We start from the raw sequence: 16,518 nt of genomic DNA, 5'->3' as shown, positions 1-16,518 counted from the left end.
AAGATCTGTTGTGCAGTGAGGACACAACAGGTCTGCACTGAGCAGAAGAGGTTCCCCTGCTGTCTAATTGGCCAGTTAGCCCTGGCTAACGCTGTCAAGAATGTTCAGAAGAAAGCCGAGAGAGACCATTAGCTCTGCAGAACTCCCAATGGTCCTCCTCTTCATTGCAGTTCCACCTTATTCATCTTTCTCTCTCTTCTCTCAAGTAATGTCCAGCAGACACTCTATTTTGTATTTGTAAGCAATCAGAAATTATTCAATAAAATACATTTCTTTATACACACAAGTGCATGGCCCTCCCAGTGTAATCCTTTTGTCTCTCCTGTCTGTGCTGTGAGCCTCAGATTTTATTGTCATCCTAAGTCGTGCTGCCTGAGCACTTTAGCCCTAATGAGGCACAGACGGCCATTGTGTCGGCTCTGCCAGTCTAGTCACGTCGCATGACTGACAGCAGCTGAGCTCCAAGGGAGGGCTTAGATCAGACCCAGCAGCTTTGCACATCATTACGGGTGCATTAACAGTAGGACTGCTCTCTGTTCCACTAAGAACTCTTAGTGAATGATTTCCTCATTTTGAAGAATCGAAAAAAATACCTTGAAGTGTACATTACACTTCATATTCTTCTGTTTATTGTTGGAGGTCTTTGCTAAGCTACTGGTTTACCAAATGCAGTTGTAGTTATCTTTCTGTTTCGGCAGCTTCCCTAAATATATAATGGAGAGGCTTCAAATGGGGCTAATGCGGTATGAACCATGGGAAAAGCAGGTTATCTTTTTAAAAAAAGCACCAAAATCTCACCATTTATAAGAGCAACAAACTGTAGTGACAGAAACAATTGTCTGATTTTCAACTTTCTGCCCATCTTTGAATGTGTAACCATTAACCATATTGTTTTTAATTTGGCGTTTCTTAAAAATCACACCGTCCACATGTCTCACTTTAAATTCACCAAAAATAAAATGTTTGTGTTTCTCTTTAAGTTTAAGTCCATTAAGCAGCATTACTGACATCATAAATAAACTAAGTAACCAAAAGGGAGAGATGACAACATAAATAATCGTGCTGTGAAAATAACCAAACAAGAAAACATCATGTTGAACTCTGGTACTCCAAAGATCTAATCTACCATGCAAGAGAAAACACTGGATTATACACTCAACGGCCACTTTATTAGGCACACCTGTTCAATAAATTGTTAACACAAATAGCTAATCAGCCACTCATATGGTCGCAATTCAATGCTTTGAGGCATGTATATGTGATCAAGACAATTTGCTCAAGTTTAACTCAGCCATCAGAATGGAGAAGAAAGGGGATTAAGTGACTTTGAACAGAGCATGGTTGTTGATGTCAAATAAGATGGTTTGGGTATTTCAGAAACTGCTGATCTACTGGGATTTTCGCACAATCATCTCTAGGGTTTACAGAGAATGGTCAAAAAAAGAGAGAAAATATCCATTATATCATCCATATCCATCTCTGAGGAACGCTTCCAGCATCTTGTTGAAAGTATGCCACCAAGAATTAAGGCAGTTCCAGAGGCAAAGGGGGGTCCAACCATTTACTAGCAAGGTGTACCTAATATAGTCAACAGTGAGTGTAGATTCCTCCTTTTAAATGACTAAGTGGTAGTTAAAGATAGGAGAGAACTTTGAAAAGAAAATCAAGGAAAACACTTTCACAAGTTCAATTTCTCTAATGAAGTCCAAGTTGAGCAGTACTATTTACTTAAATTCCCAAGGACAAAACTGGCTCCTCTCCCTCCTCATTGTCTCTGGGGCACAAACCAATCTAGGCCTGACTGAAGGCTCAAAAACAAGCAGTTAAATGCCCAGCTTTGACTGTCCCTTCCCTATTCCTTTCCAAAGCCTACTCGGAGCCACCTTCTTGGTCGATAGCAGGGTCTGTGCATTAGAGAGGGCTGAATGGGATTTTTAAATAAGTGTTTTGTTTTAATTTCTTATTACTTGGTCACAACTGTGCCTGTTGTGCTACTGAGCAAGGCAGTTTAACCGTCAGACGCATTGATACATCCTTCTGTGGTCATAAGAAGAGAGTGCCTGAATTATCCATTTGGGCCTCGGAGTCTTGTCAGAGCATTAGAGGTTGTTAAAAATTTACTTTTTTTTTTCTCACATAGCCTTTTTCTTTAAAGACAGAGTACTTTCATAAAAAAATAAAAAGGAAATTAGTCATTTAAAAAAGTTAAAATGACTGTCATTAGAATGGGAAATGTTTCTATCCTCAGCAGAGTAACAAAAAAGCCAGTGGGACTGAGAATACTGAAATCAGGACCTCTGGCAATAAAAGAAAGCACTTTGTCAAACACCTTGAAGAGAACAATTTCCTATGAAAAATAGTGTTAGCTCTTAAAAATGCCACTTAAAAAAATAACACTTTTAATAAGAATTATTCTGCAAAGTCCATGCAATCAATGCATTGCAAAAATGACAAAGCAGAATTATGTGACACTGCATCAGTAAATATTGTCAAAAACACACAATGTCAAAACCCATTAACCTTACCTGACCGATTTCAAATCTTCTCAGCACTGCAGGTATTTTTTATTTTTTACTTTTCATCATTTAAGGACTAGGATGTCCAAGAAATGATGAATAAAATGGCTTTAACCCTCCTATTATCTCTGGGGTCAATCAGATCTCATTCAATGTTCAACATCTCTAAATAAATGATTGAAATCTGCTAAACATAAAATGAATGTGATGATGTGTTTTCAGTGTCCTGTACACATACAGTATTGTACAAATCAGTGTTCTTTGGGGTCAGTTTGACCCCAGGCTTTTAGCTGTAGAAAACATAACAAATATCAAGATATTACACAATTTTGCTTTGGTTGTTTTGGATGATATTGAGGTCACGATAACATGCAATTTTATAATCTTCAAAAAGGTTTAGTGGCCTAAACTTCTTCAAATTGTGTTTGTTTTTCCTGCGGTCAAACTGACTCAGAACATAATACATGCTACTATTCTTGAAAACAGAAACTGTTTTTCATTCCAAATGTTATACACACGTGGACAAAATTGTTGGTACCCCTCAGTTAAAGAAGGAAAAACCCACAATTCTCACTGAAATCACTTGAAACTCACAAAAGTAACAATAAATAAAAATTTATTGAAAATTAAATAATCAAAAACAGCCATTACTTTTGAATTGTTGATTAACATAATTATTTAAAAAAACAAACTAATGAAACAGGCCTGGACAAAAATGATGGTACCTCTATAAAAGATTGAAATCTATTTGACCAGAGTGACATGATTAACTCAGGTGTGTCATTTAATTGACATCACAGGTGTTTCCAAACTCATAATCAGTCAGTCTGCCTATTTAAAGGGAGACAAGTAGTCACCCTGCTGTTTGGTGAAAAGGTGTGTACCACACTGAACATGGACAACAGAAAGCGAAGGAGAGAATTGTCCCAGGACATCGGAAAAAAAATTATAGACAAACATCTTAAAGGTAAAGGCTATAAGACCATCTCTAAACAGCTTGAAGTTCCTGTGACAACAGTGGCTCATATTATTCAGAAGTTCAAGACCCACGGGACTGAATCCCATTGAACATATGTGGAAGGAGCTGAAACATGCCATTTGGAGAAGACACCCATCAAACCTGAGACAACTGGAGCTGTTTGCTCATGAGGAGTGGGCCAAAATACCTGTTGACAGCTGCAGAACGCTCATTGACAAATACAGAAATCGTTTAATTGCAGTGATTGCCTCAAAAGGTTGTGCAACAAAATATTAAGTTATGGGTACCATCATTTTTGTCCAGCCCTATTTCATTAGTTTGTTTTTTTAAATAATTATGTTAATCAACAATTCAAAAGTGATGGCTGATTTTGATTATTTAATTTTCAATAAATTTTTATTTATTGTTACTTTTGTGAGTTTCAAGTGATTTCAGTGAGAATTGTGGGTTTTTCCTTCTTTAACTGAGGGGTACCAACAATTTTGTCCACGTGTGTAGATAACAAAAACATGTACTTTGAAATGATATAAAGCCAGTAAAACAGCAAAAACATATCTCTGTGCAATTTTAGGACAGTCGGTGAGATTATACTGTGATTGGCAAATTTCTCCACAGTCGCTTACCAGGTATTCTGGATGTCTATGGGGAGGGGGTGGGCGCTTCTTTAGGTAGTCAACCAACATAAAGTACCCGATACATAAACTAGGGGATCAGTTTTAATTATAATAATTTTCTGGAGGTTTAAATTGCTGGATTCAAATTGACCCCAAGTATAAAGGATGTTGGTAAATATGAAGGTAATAGGAGGGTTAATCAGCACTGATCAATGCTGTTATGACATTTGACTGTCTTTCAACCTGACTGTTGGATAGATTTTTGAAAGCCTGTGGACCTTCATCACACTTTTTAAATTTGTATGTCTCACTAAACTGCAAAGCTAAACTTGTATGAAAATGCAGATATTTGCTGGACAAATTAAAAAGTATAGTGGTTCAAGCAAAGTATTAACAAGGTAGCATGTTTTTAGACAGCTGTGATCCATTTATCAGCTTTGTAAAATAAACTATTACAAAAGCAGCATCAGAACAAGCTGTCCCTCACACAGGGCATAAAGGCCTTTCCTTTGGAAGCTTTTCTCAAATGAGAGCACTACCTTATTACTTATATGCAGACCACAGTGAGGCTTACATTGCACGACTTTCTACCACTCTGCATTGATCCTTTCTTAAAATTCCTACAGCCTTTGTTAGACAGACTGTACACTGTGGGGAGGGATCGACCAATACGGGATATTCAGGGCCAGGGTCGATGCCGATGATTGTAAGAAAGGCAATAATCGATATTTGGAAATGATATGCATTATATGTAAGGCTTTACCAGCATGTGATAACAGGAATTGTCATTCATAACGACAATTTTTCATTGATAATGTGACTAAATACGTAAAACAGAAATAGGAGAGATTACATTAGGAAGCTCTCGACTGAGATTGATCACTGATCCTTCAGTCACATCTGCTGTTCATCTATATTTTTCAAATCTTTCACTGTTCTATTGCTTTTATTGTAAGTTAAGGGCCATATCTTAAAGCATTATTGATTATTGTTAACCTGACTCTGTTTCAGGGTCATTTGTTTTCAAAGTTAGCCTCAAATTAACAGTTATGAAAAAAAAAATTAACAGTTAGCTTTAGCTACTACTAGAAAGGCCAAGTGTTTCTTGTTCAGATATTGCAGTCTTTGTTTGAAAGACATTTCTGAGACCATAGAGTGACCACAAACAGAGAGAGGAGGCAGCATCAGACCAGAGTAGCCCATTTAATTCATCAACAATCGGTCAATAATCTGCCTATACCGATAATAAAAAATTTTCAAATATTAGCCACAATAAATCAGTCAAGTAAAACAATAATAATGAAAAAAATAGTTGTTGAAAAAGCAACAGAATCACCCTCAGGAGTCTGAAACCACACTGACAAAGCAGGAAGAAAGGATCTACAAGAGTCTACAAATCAAACATTTTGGTTTGTAAATATGCTAAGGCTGATGTCCGAATGTTGTTTACACACAAAGTGAGAAATAAAGAACTTCAACTTTCTGTAGTGACGCATCAACAAACTTCAAGAAAAAAAACACACTCGCTGACATTCTAAAAAGGAGTCATGAAACATTATTTTAACACCGATAACACTTTCTCAACTACTTTACCACACTGCTTTTCAGGTGATTTGAAGGAGTTTTCCAAAAGACGCACATTTCTGAGCTTCCTTTGACATGTTGCCCCAATTATTTGGAAAGCACACGCATATCTTAGCTTAGAAAAACCTCTCTGGACAACCTAAGGGTTAAAACCTGTGTTATTTCATATTTTTCTTTTTGTCAACAAAGCCCATTAAATCAACCACCAATCAGTGCATCTCCAAATACTTTCGCACTTTTCTGTGGCACTCCGTCAAAGTCCAGCTGCTTCCACCGTCATCCCTGATTTAATTAAATCACCTACTACATATAATACGGAGACTCTTTGGAGTAAGCAGCTTGTTATGTTTTGTTCTTGGTTAACAGTGTTTCCAATGATGTGCCTGGCCACATTAGCTGGAACTATTCTCAGACACAAACTAGGACAGTTTTTGTGCTCTAGTGTGCATTTATGGCAACAGAACAGCAGACTCTAGATAAACCATAGTGCTCGGTTTAATCACAGTGACAGAACGTGTGGCAGCATGGTTGACTGATGTGGTGTAATCATATTCCAACAACAATGAATTCTACGACATAAAGGAATACAATAAATTGGGCGCTTGCTAGAGAGGCAATGAGCCAAGTGGAATCAGTTTGTCTTATACAGCGCAAAACTATCATCTCAGAGGGCTTTAGCATCTGTCAAACATGCATCATCGTGAACACTTAGCAGAGGGATTGATAGTGCTTCAGTCTGGTTTTGCTTTTTTTTTTTTTAAACAGAAAACAAATCTAAAATATCATTGGTATTATTGTGTTGAGATAGAATTGGATTTGATGCCTAATACTATGACTATTTTCAAAACCTTGTATATAAATAAAATTCAGCTAATAAATGGCAAATCAATTAATAAATGGCATAAGCAAGAATAACTGCATGAATAATTGTTCTGCTTTAAAAAATGGGTTATTAAACACTTGATAAATGTTATTACTTTAAAGCTGATGTATAATACAAACCTCTAACAACTTAGATTGTGTGTGTTGGTCAGTGTGTCAGTCGGTCTGTGTGTGCTGCATTTCTGACAATAGTATATGGGAGAATGAACACCCTTGGTGGAGTACTAGCACTCTGAGTGCATTTCTAGTTGTTTTTGTTTGTTTTTCAATTTGGTAGTCCACTTCAATTTTGGAACTTGTGTGTTTCTTTCAGGAGTTTATTATGCACTTGTTTTGTAGGACCAGACAAGGAAGTTGGTCACAAGACACACTTTGCTGATATTGCTGTCTGTCCTGCTGACTGATGATGTGAGGCTCTTTAATTAGATTTAAAAAAAAAAAAAAAAGGTTCGAACTGCAATGATGAACTTTTTCTTGTTAAAATGGAGGTGGTAGTAGGTAGGGGTAATAAAAAAATGACAAAATGAAATTCAAAGACGCACAAAATAAAAAACGTGAAGGGGCGCCGCGCAGCACTGAGACTGATGACTTTTGACCCTCCTCGCTTACACATGCTTCAAAATGAAGGAAGACGAGGTTGAGGAATTAGCCGATGCTCCGTCAAATGAATCGGTTGTGTGGACCTATTTTGGCTTCCTATGTAAACGATGACAGAACTGTGAGAAGATTGCGGATAAAACAAAAACCGTGTGCAAAATATGCCGCTACAGTTCGCTGTATACTGCGCCGAGTACAACTACCATGATGTACTACTTACAAGGCCACTTACAATTTTGTTCTTTTTCAAAGAGCATTTATTTTGTACTGATGCAGCATTATTTTCTTTGTATGTCTGCATAAGGAAGAAAATAAAGAAAATGAGATTTTTGCACAACTTCCTACTGTTGGGGATTTTCTTTTATCTTTATTTCATATCGTGAGTATTTCGTATCGCAAGCCCTGTTTCATATCATTTCGTGAGTTGACCATTTCATTAAACCCCTAGTAGTAGGTAATATTCTCACTATTGCGTATATCCAGCGCTTGAGGGTTGCTACAGTACATACTGTGTCTCTTTCTGCATCTGTGTTTCATGTATCACTACTCTTCAAAACTCAAGTAGCTGGAGGGAAAACCAGGTGAAGGACACAAGCTTCAAGCAGCAAAGAGTTCAGTATCACTATTTAAATTTGAAAGCAAAACATTTTCATGCATTCAGATGATGGCAGTTTATTAGACACATTAGCAGCTAAATCTGTACTCTGCTCGTCTAAGTTTTACAGGAAATTAAAGCACTGATATGTAAAATTCTGAAATTGACTGCAGTCATTAAATATTCACCAGCACACTGCACATTTGCACCAGTGAGAGAGACAGCGCTTCACAACGGACTACTAAAATACTAGAGCAGCTTTTCCCGTAAGCACTAGCTCTGGCCAACAGAGACATAAAACTAAATAATAAAACAAATGAACTTCAAAATGTGCCAGGAATGAACGAGCGTCCTATTGCATTTCTTATTCTTCGTGGGGCAGAGACTGGACACAGTAATTCTGCTACGTCTGTGAGGCTCTCTCAGCTCAGATAATTTACAGTTGCAAAGTGAACATCTCCACTGCTACACAATAAGCACTCTTAATTAGCTACATATATGGCAAATGAAGATGCTGTCAATAAAATCTAACAAAAACTCATAAGAAACAGAAGTCATATTAGATTTCCTTTAAGCCCGTGAGGTATTTGAACACCTCTATGGACAACTTCCATAGACACAAACTCACTGTACAGGTACGGACTCAAAAAAAGCCTAATGAAAGGTAAGAGAAGCAATTCAGCCCAGTCAGAGACAAAAAGCCCAAAACCTGGACCGACACATGAGGACAATGAATCATTCGCTGTAAAGGTAGCTCATGAAAAACGGACCCACCGTGTGCCATCAGCTTTCCAGCTGACTTTATATGGATTCTGCTCCAGGAAACGAAGGTTTTGTCTGTCCATGGACACAGGCTGAGCACCAGGAAAACCAGACCTGCAACAAGAACAATAAAATGTTTTAAATTTGTGTTTAGTTTCAAACCTACTCTGGACCCTTAAGCATTTTAGTACAGTTAGTGGAAAGTCTGAACTATTTCTGAACACGAGCACCATTAAAAAATTTGCTTTCGTGAATGCAGCAATGATCAGGATTACTACAAAGTGGGTCAAATTTCAGCACAATGTTTAGCCCACAACTATGTAGAAACAGAAGGAAACTGCTTTCAATGAAACCAAGCTCCAAAAATCATCTGCACACTACCAGCTTGGCAACAAACTGCAGAGAGAACGTTAACTAGCGGGCGAATATGCTTTGCATAATTTAGATTTTAAAGGCACATTTAGCAGTTGAAGAGTCAGATATTTTCCTCAGAAGCTGGTACAGACTGAGAACACAGTGAAACAAATATGAAAATTCCACTTTTATTCAACAGGTGGACAGAAATACAACTTAGAATAGTGATTTTTCTCCCTAACTGCTAGATATGAAAATTATAAAGGACATATAAGCCTACCATAATCAACTTAAAAGGCAAAGTCCCAATATGTTATTTTGACTTTAATGCTTGTTTAAACTAATCCCAACTGTTATTGCAGGTTGAACCCATTAAATATTTTTTTTAATATATAATGTATCAAATACATACACTGATCGGACACAACATTTCAACCACCTGCTTCATACTGTGTACCACCAAAACAGCTCTGAACAGCTGAAGCAAGGACTCCACAGATCTCTGAAGCAGTCCTGTGTTAGAAGATGTTAGAAGTAGATCCTTTAAGCCCTGAAAGTTGCCATTTGGGACGTTCGTGGATCCAACTTGTTTCTTCAGCACATCCCACAGTTGTTCAGTCAGACTGAAATGTGGTGAATTTAGAGGCCAAGTCAACACATTGAATCTTTTGTCATGTTCCTCAAACCTGTCATGAACAGTTTGCATTGGGGCAGACAGCCTTATTCAGCTGAAAGGGGCCATCAGGAAATACCGCTGCAGAGAAGGGGTGTAAGTGGTCTGCAGCAATGTTTAGGCAGGTGCTACATGTCAAAGTAACAGCCCCATGAAGACAGAACCAAAGGTTTTGCAGTGGAAAATTGTTCAGAGCATCGCAGTGCCTCTGTCCGCTGGTCTTCTCAACGATAGTGCTTCTCTTCCCCAGGTAACCATTGCACCCCACTGTCCACACGACAAGGAAAATGTTGTTCATCAGATTTGGCCACCTTCCTTCATGGTCTAGTTCTAGCAATGTGGCATTTTCAGGGTTACAGTGACTGACGATCAACGGCAGGAACATAGAACCGCCATTTTAAAAACAAAACAAAAAACAGCGTTCTGACTCGGGGTGTAACAGTACACATATTCGTACCGAAACGTTCGGTACAAGCCCGTTCGGTTCGGTACAGAGGTGTACCGCATTACGAAAATTTTAAGACTATTAGGAATGCACAGAATTGTTTTAATTGTGAAACCTAAAACTTCGTAGTGCCCACAGATGCGGTAGACCTTCTCCAGCTCACAGTCGTGCAGTATTGCGGAACTAAAAACAAGTAGGAGTTTACAGTGAACCACAGGATGTGACGGACCGTTATTCTCCTGCCGGCGTTTCATGGCTAATGCTAGCAACAAATAGAAGAAGCTACAGCTGGAAGATGCTTCGGCGTCATTAAAATCACCCGTTTGGGATCACTCCGGTTTCCCAGTGAAGTACGAAAAAGTAGAAAAACAAGTGGATAAGACGAAAGCCGTATGTCAACATTGTGAAGCGGTCCTCAACTACGCATCCAGCAACACGTCAAAGTTAGACACACATCAGAAAAAGCACCATCCAAGTGTAACTATCCCCGCTACAAGGAAAAAACAAACTGTATGAACGATGCTCCCAAAATCATTTCATCAAACCCTGCCTAGCAATTCAGAACGGGCTAAAGCAATAACCAAGTCTATTAGTGTTTTCATAGCAGCAGATCTACGACCATACTCCATTGTTGAGAACTGAGGTTTTAAACTTATGATGAAGGTCAGCATACATTAACTTTACATTATTGCTGTGCTCTTTGCTATAGATCAATGACTATATTGTGTATTTTTTAGCCTACTAGTATATTTATGGTGGTAAACAAGAGCCTAACTAAATGGTGTCGTTTCACTTCTTATAAAGACCCTCTTTTTAAGATTCTTGTTCTATAAATACAGGACCATTGGAAGACATCCATCCATCCATTATCCACACAGTGCTTAATCCGCATTAGGGTCGTAGGGGGGCTGGAGTCTATCCCAGCTCACTTAGGGTGAAGGAAGGGGACACCCTGGACAGGTCACCAGTCTATCACAGGGCAACATATGTAAACAATCACACTCGCATTCACACTTATGGACAATTTAGAATTTCAAATGAACCTCAGCATGTTTCTGGATTGTGGGAGAAAGCCAGAGTATCCAGAGAAAACCCACACATGCACAGAGAACATGCAAATTTCAGAAAGTTCCCAGGAAGGCCCAGATACGAACCGGGGATCTTCTAGCTGCAAGGCGAAAGTGTTAACTTACACTGTGCAACCCCCATTGTAAGCCAGTTCCTTCAAAAGATTTTTATACTCACAAGTCACAAAATATAAGAGAATGGTTTGCAGAAGTGTGGGAATCACTGGCTTGTGCCATAACATATTGCAATTGGTGCAGCAAAGCAGGGGCACAACAGCTAATTTTGATTTTAGACATTTTGAAGAGATAAAGGAAACAGTTTTTTTTTTTTGCAAATACATAAATAACTACACTTGAGTCTCACTAAATCAGCAAAATTCAGCACATAGTGTTAAAAAAAGGAAAAAAAATTTTTGATGGCAAGAAATTGCAGAGTGGGCTGTTCTCTCTGCTATAACAACACCGCACTAGAGCTTACTATCTGCAATGTCATTTAAATTAAAAAAAGCTGCAGCAGCATATTTCTCTCCAAGGAAAAAACTATTCCTGACTCTGCTGCCTGTCTTGAAGTGTAAGGATTTAAAAAAGAAAATAAATAGTGATTTTAGACAAATGACTCACTCACACAAAACAGTGTATACCTACTGTATATATGCGTACAAAGACACACAGTTTCCCACAGGGGTATGAGGAGGGCAAAAGGAGGTTCTTACTTGTCCCACTCAGCCATCTCCTGACACATTCTTTGGATCTCGCCTAGCTTGGGTTGTGTTGTGACCTGTGTGACGCCTTTCACCGTTATGCCTTCAAGAAATACTGCACCCTGGGATGAAAAAAAGAAGGAAAACAGAAGGTTGAACTTGAAAAGAATTTTATGAAACATTCACGCCCTCCTACACACTGAAGAAAAACATGTTGAGTACGAGTGGTACTTTTCCAAACAGCTGCTTCTTTGCTGTATGAATCCCTGTGTGCTGAGACAAGTAACAGGCAGCAAAATAACAAATTATTTTCTTCTTTAACCTCTCCCCTTTTGAAGCCATTTTCACTTCAAGTTCATTCAGAATGCACCCTTTAAAACCTGCTGCTTTGCCTCACCTCTCAGCAAATTTGACTCTACTGCCACCTAGGGCTGCAACTAACGATTATTTCGATTAATCGATTAATCAGTTTATGCACTTACATTTTAGTTTTGCCTTTATTTTCCAATGTAAAATATTAATAAAGGGTCTATGTCATTCCACGTACATTTTAAGAGCTTTAAACCATGTTACAATGTCCTAAATTCTTCAAAAAACTATCCAGAGTTGGATTTTAGTATGTCTCAATTAGCAGCAATCAAAACACTGACTCATCAGCACATACATACTCATACAACCATCCAACGTCACAAGATCTTAAATGAAGTTTCACTGAAGCAACATTTATACTTTAAAAACATCTTTCCTGTAGAGAAGCATTTTCTGGGCACCCATGTATTTTAAGTTCTACTACAATAATATCACAAGTAACAGCACCAAAAGTAGTGAACTAAATTTAAGGTAGTAATTTGAGAACAGAAAGAAAATAAAAACAATTTTGCTGTTAACTGCATTTTATTTTTTCCAAAAAAAAAAACCCACACAGAGTTCACCTGAGAACAAGTTTTATAGCTTATTAACATGCTGTGAAACTGTAAACAATACTTAAAATAAAGTGCCATTTCAGGATCCTAAATGGAAGTCACAGTTTTTTAGAGTTTAAAAAAAAATTGAATATTTAGAGAAAACAAGTACATTTTACAAACAATGTAAACATTATTCTAATGAATGAATGATGAACTTTGCATTACAGTGCAAAGGCTATATTCCCTGCTGCAGAAAACAGTCGCTCTGCTGGTGTAGTAGTGCTTGGTATACAGTTGTAGGACTTTGCTGACCTTGACAAAAGGGGGTATTTCACCTCATTTGACTTCCACCACTGTCACGGATTTTCCATCCATTCTATATACACCGCTTTCGGCTGGGGGGGGAGACACGTATCCCAGCTGATTCAGGCGAAGGCAGGGGACACCCTGGACAGGTCGCCAGTCTGTCACAGGGCTACATATACAGACAGACAATCACTCTGGCATTCACACCTACGGCCAATTCAGAATAGTCAATTAACCTCAGCATATTTTTGGACTGTGGGAGGAAGCCGGAGTGCCCGGCGAAAACCCACGCATGCACAGGGAGAACATGCAAGCTCCATGCAGAAAGATCCCAGGCCCAGGCCGGGACGTGAACCAGGGATCTTCTTGCTGCAAGGCGAAAGTGCTAACCACTACGGCACTGTGCAGCCCTGTAAAGGATTTTCTCCCTTGGAAACTGGCTTCTCACCGAAGTATGTGAGGACCTCCTGTCGGACTTTCCCAGTGAGTACACAGCCGCTGAGCGTGAGTCTATGACGCTGAGTGAACATCACGTGACCTAAAGCAAGGTAACCTATTGGTTGTTTGCGTCTTCTCCTGCAGTTCTGGTTGTGTAAAACCTACACTGGCTGATGACTGCCGCACCTGGTCACTGTGATTACAGGCTGGCTTAAAATATGCGCGAAACATGCCGCTTACGGTAAAAATAGACTTATTAACCAACTAATCGATGACCAAAATAGTTGACTATTTTAATAATTTTAATAATAATTTTAATAACGATTTAATAATCGATTAAATCGATTAGTTGTTTCAGCTCTACTGCCACCTTACTCTATCGTTTTACACCTAAGTTCCAATTGGCAACATCTGTGACACGTCATTGACCATTTTGACCTAATCTCTCTTCTTTCTCTTTCAACATGACCTTTTAATGATCATTCTGCATTGACAGGTCATGCAAACTGATACAATATGATAATATACTCCAATTAGACCAATGAAACAGATGTGCTATGATCATTTTTGTCACCTCAAGTTTCCATAGTTGGGTGTGAGGGGCCACAATATGGATATTAGAGAGCAGCCCAACTGTTTAACTTGAACTATCTTACAATCAGGACACATTCACACAAGATTACCCTCTAATAAGCCCAACTGATTTTGGGAACACAGTGCCTGCAGGGTTCAATGAATTGAAAGTGTTTTTAAGGCTTTTAAATTTTACACTGAATAAAATTAATCACCATTTTACAATTATAGCAGATTAATAAAGCACACTGGGGGATCTTGAAGAAATTATATGAGTTACACTTATTTAATTGTTATTTTGTGACTTTTTACTGTTTATTATACAAGAACGAGACACTCTACATCACAGCTAGACATCTCCACCATCGAGTCAAATGGCAAATTACATTCATTTCTGTCCAGAAGACAACGCTCCAAATATCAATGTAACTGTAACGAAGCTACAAATTCTCAACAATGGATTCCACAAACCCTAAACACAACAACACAGAGACCTATATGATCAGCAGAGATTCAAGGTCGGTTAGTGACAATAATTTTGTACCTGACCAAAAGTGAAACATGGTCGCTATCTCCCCTTCTGTTTCTGAGTGATGGTATGAAACCATGATTATTGTGTGACATTTTGCCTTCAGTCACACATGAATTTCAGAGTTATGACCACATTTTGACACATCATAGTGAACTTGGCCACTAAATTCCAATCAGTTCATCCTTTAGTCCAAGTGAATGTGCTTTGCCGTATGTGAAGAAATTCCCTGCAGGCGATCAAGAGCTATTGTACTTACAAGAATGGGATGTATGGAAGGCAACCGCTCGCTGACACTGAGGTATAAAAACACAAGTCAGACATAAAATAATCAGTTTTTAATCATTTTCCACAATAAAGTTTTGTTAACTCGACATGTCATCTCCCTCTTGTTCCTCAGTGAAAATCCAGAATCGATGGATATGAAGCATCTTTAATGTTATCTCTGATTGATAGATATTGATTTCATCCTGACCTTAAAGAAGGAGGAAAGTTTACCAACACAACCTGTGACCACAATCCTCAGAAGCAAAGCATTCATTAATGCAGTGGTTCTCAAACCAGGGATTGGCCCCCCATAAAGTCACTGCAGAGGGGTGTGGAGGACTTCAGAAAGTGATGGAGTGAGACAAAGATGAATTGATGGGACTCGGAAACACCCTCACAATTGAATTAATTGTTTCTTGTATCATTTCTGAAGGATAAGACCAGATAAGTTCGCAGCAGTCGATTTGTAGTAGGATCAGTCTCATATGATCATCAGCAGGCAGCTGACATAGCATTCACCTGTTGTCATAGTTACAGTGATGCTGTGCTGCTACCTCACAATGACATAGAAATCTTTAACAAATCCATGGATCCAGACTATAAGCCAGGCCACTGCCAAAATCTAATCAGGTGGACCTTGTATCATTTCTGACCTTCCCTGAGTAATGCTGCCAACAGACAGACATACAGACGGACAGACAAGCCAGCACTGATTGTCACATAACTCCACTGTGTTTCTTGGCGAAATAATAAATATGAATAGTAAGTTTAATTTATAAACAAACAATTACACAACCATTTGTTGATGCCATCTTGACTCATTCACTAGAATTCAATAAAATCCAAGATTTCATGTAGTGCAATGCATTAACTATTTTTAGCTGCTGAGGGGGGACATGGCATAAAAAGTTTGAGGACCACTGGACTAATCTGTGTTCTACTCAGAATCAAAGATTATTTCTGTTTCACATTCAATCAAACGTTATTTTCTTTATAACAGCCAACTGGCCACCGACCAGGCTGACTGAGAGGCAGGCCACTCAACCAAGAGACAGTACTCCTTAATGATAGCCAAGCGATGCAGTCTGCTGCTGCTTCTGCTCTCTCTGGACCTTCCGTCTAAACCTGTCTGCAGTATCATCTCCCTACTACCAAACTTAACTTGAGCTAGGCTTTAATCCTGGAGTGCAAAACACGGTAATAAGTAGATGTTCTAATCTTGTAATTTGGACATATGTTTCTATCTATAGATGTTTTAATTAACTTTTTACCAAGAGATGCTTTGCATTTCCATTGCCTCTACTCTGACTTCTCGTGATGTTTTTGATGTACTTTGAATTTAAGCTTCTTGGGAGTATTTCTAATTATTCTGAAACACCAGCTCGGCGTATTAACAAGAAAACATCAATGCAAACAATTGGAGATGGCTAAACGTTTCTAATAGCCCCGCAACACACTGATGAAAGCTTTACATGATGGCAGGGAGGCAGCTTTTTATCTTGTGTATCAACATTACACCTTTACAAGCAGTTGAGGAGATGAAAAGTGGAATTTTCTCTAAATATGCATCAGATTTACTGAATTATTATATAAAGGTGAACATGTGAGTAATGGCTTAGAAGGGGGATCTCCCTGTAGACCTTCCATCACACTGCATGAGATCCATGTCATGCAGAAAGGGCTCAACGCATTTTCAACTTAACAGTCCATTTTCTGGAGCTAAAAGGGAGT

The 16,518-nt window shown here is 38.5% G+C and overlaps 1 protein-coding gene across 1 annotated transcript in view; it reads right to left on the bottom strand.

Annotated features, from left to right (window-relative positions):
- The window catches only part of rngtt (RNA guanylyltransferase and 5'-phosphatase), a 118,913-nt gene that overhangs the window by 82,283 nt on the left and 20,112 nt on the right, over positions 1 to 16,518 (bottom strand). The window contains exons 7-8 of the mRNA XM_022195614.2: positions 11,782 to 11,891; positions 8,542 to 8,643 (exon numbers count right to left, since the gene is read on the bottom strand). Of these exons, the coding sequence (XP_022051306.2) occupies positions 8,542 to 8,643; positions 11,782 to 11,891 (212 nt within the window). The remainder of the gene's footprint in view (positions 1 to 8,541; positions 8,644 to 11,781; positions 11,892 to 16,518) is intronic.

The sequence above is a fragment of the Acanthochromis polyacanthus genome, chromosome 16 (assembly GCF_021347895.1).
Source record: "Acanthochromis polyacanthus isolate Apoly-LR-REF ecotype Palm Island chromosome 16, KAUST_Apoly_ChrSc, whole genome shotgun sequence".
NCBI classification, from domain to species: domain Eukaryota; kingdom Metazoa; phylum Chordata; class Actinopteri; family Pomacentridae; genus Acanthochromis; species Acanthochromis polyacanthus.
The sequence above is the reverse complement of the archived record's forward strand: the minus strand, read 5'-3'. Positions and strand labels throughout refer to the sequence as shown.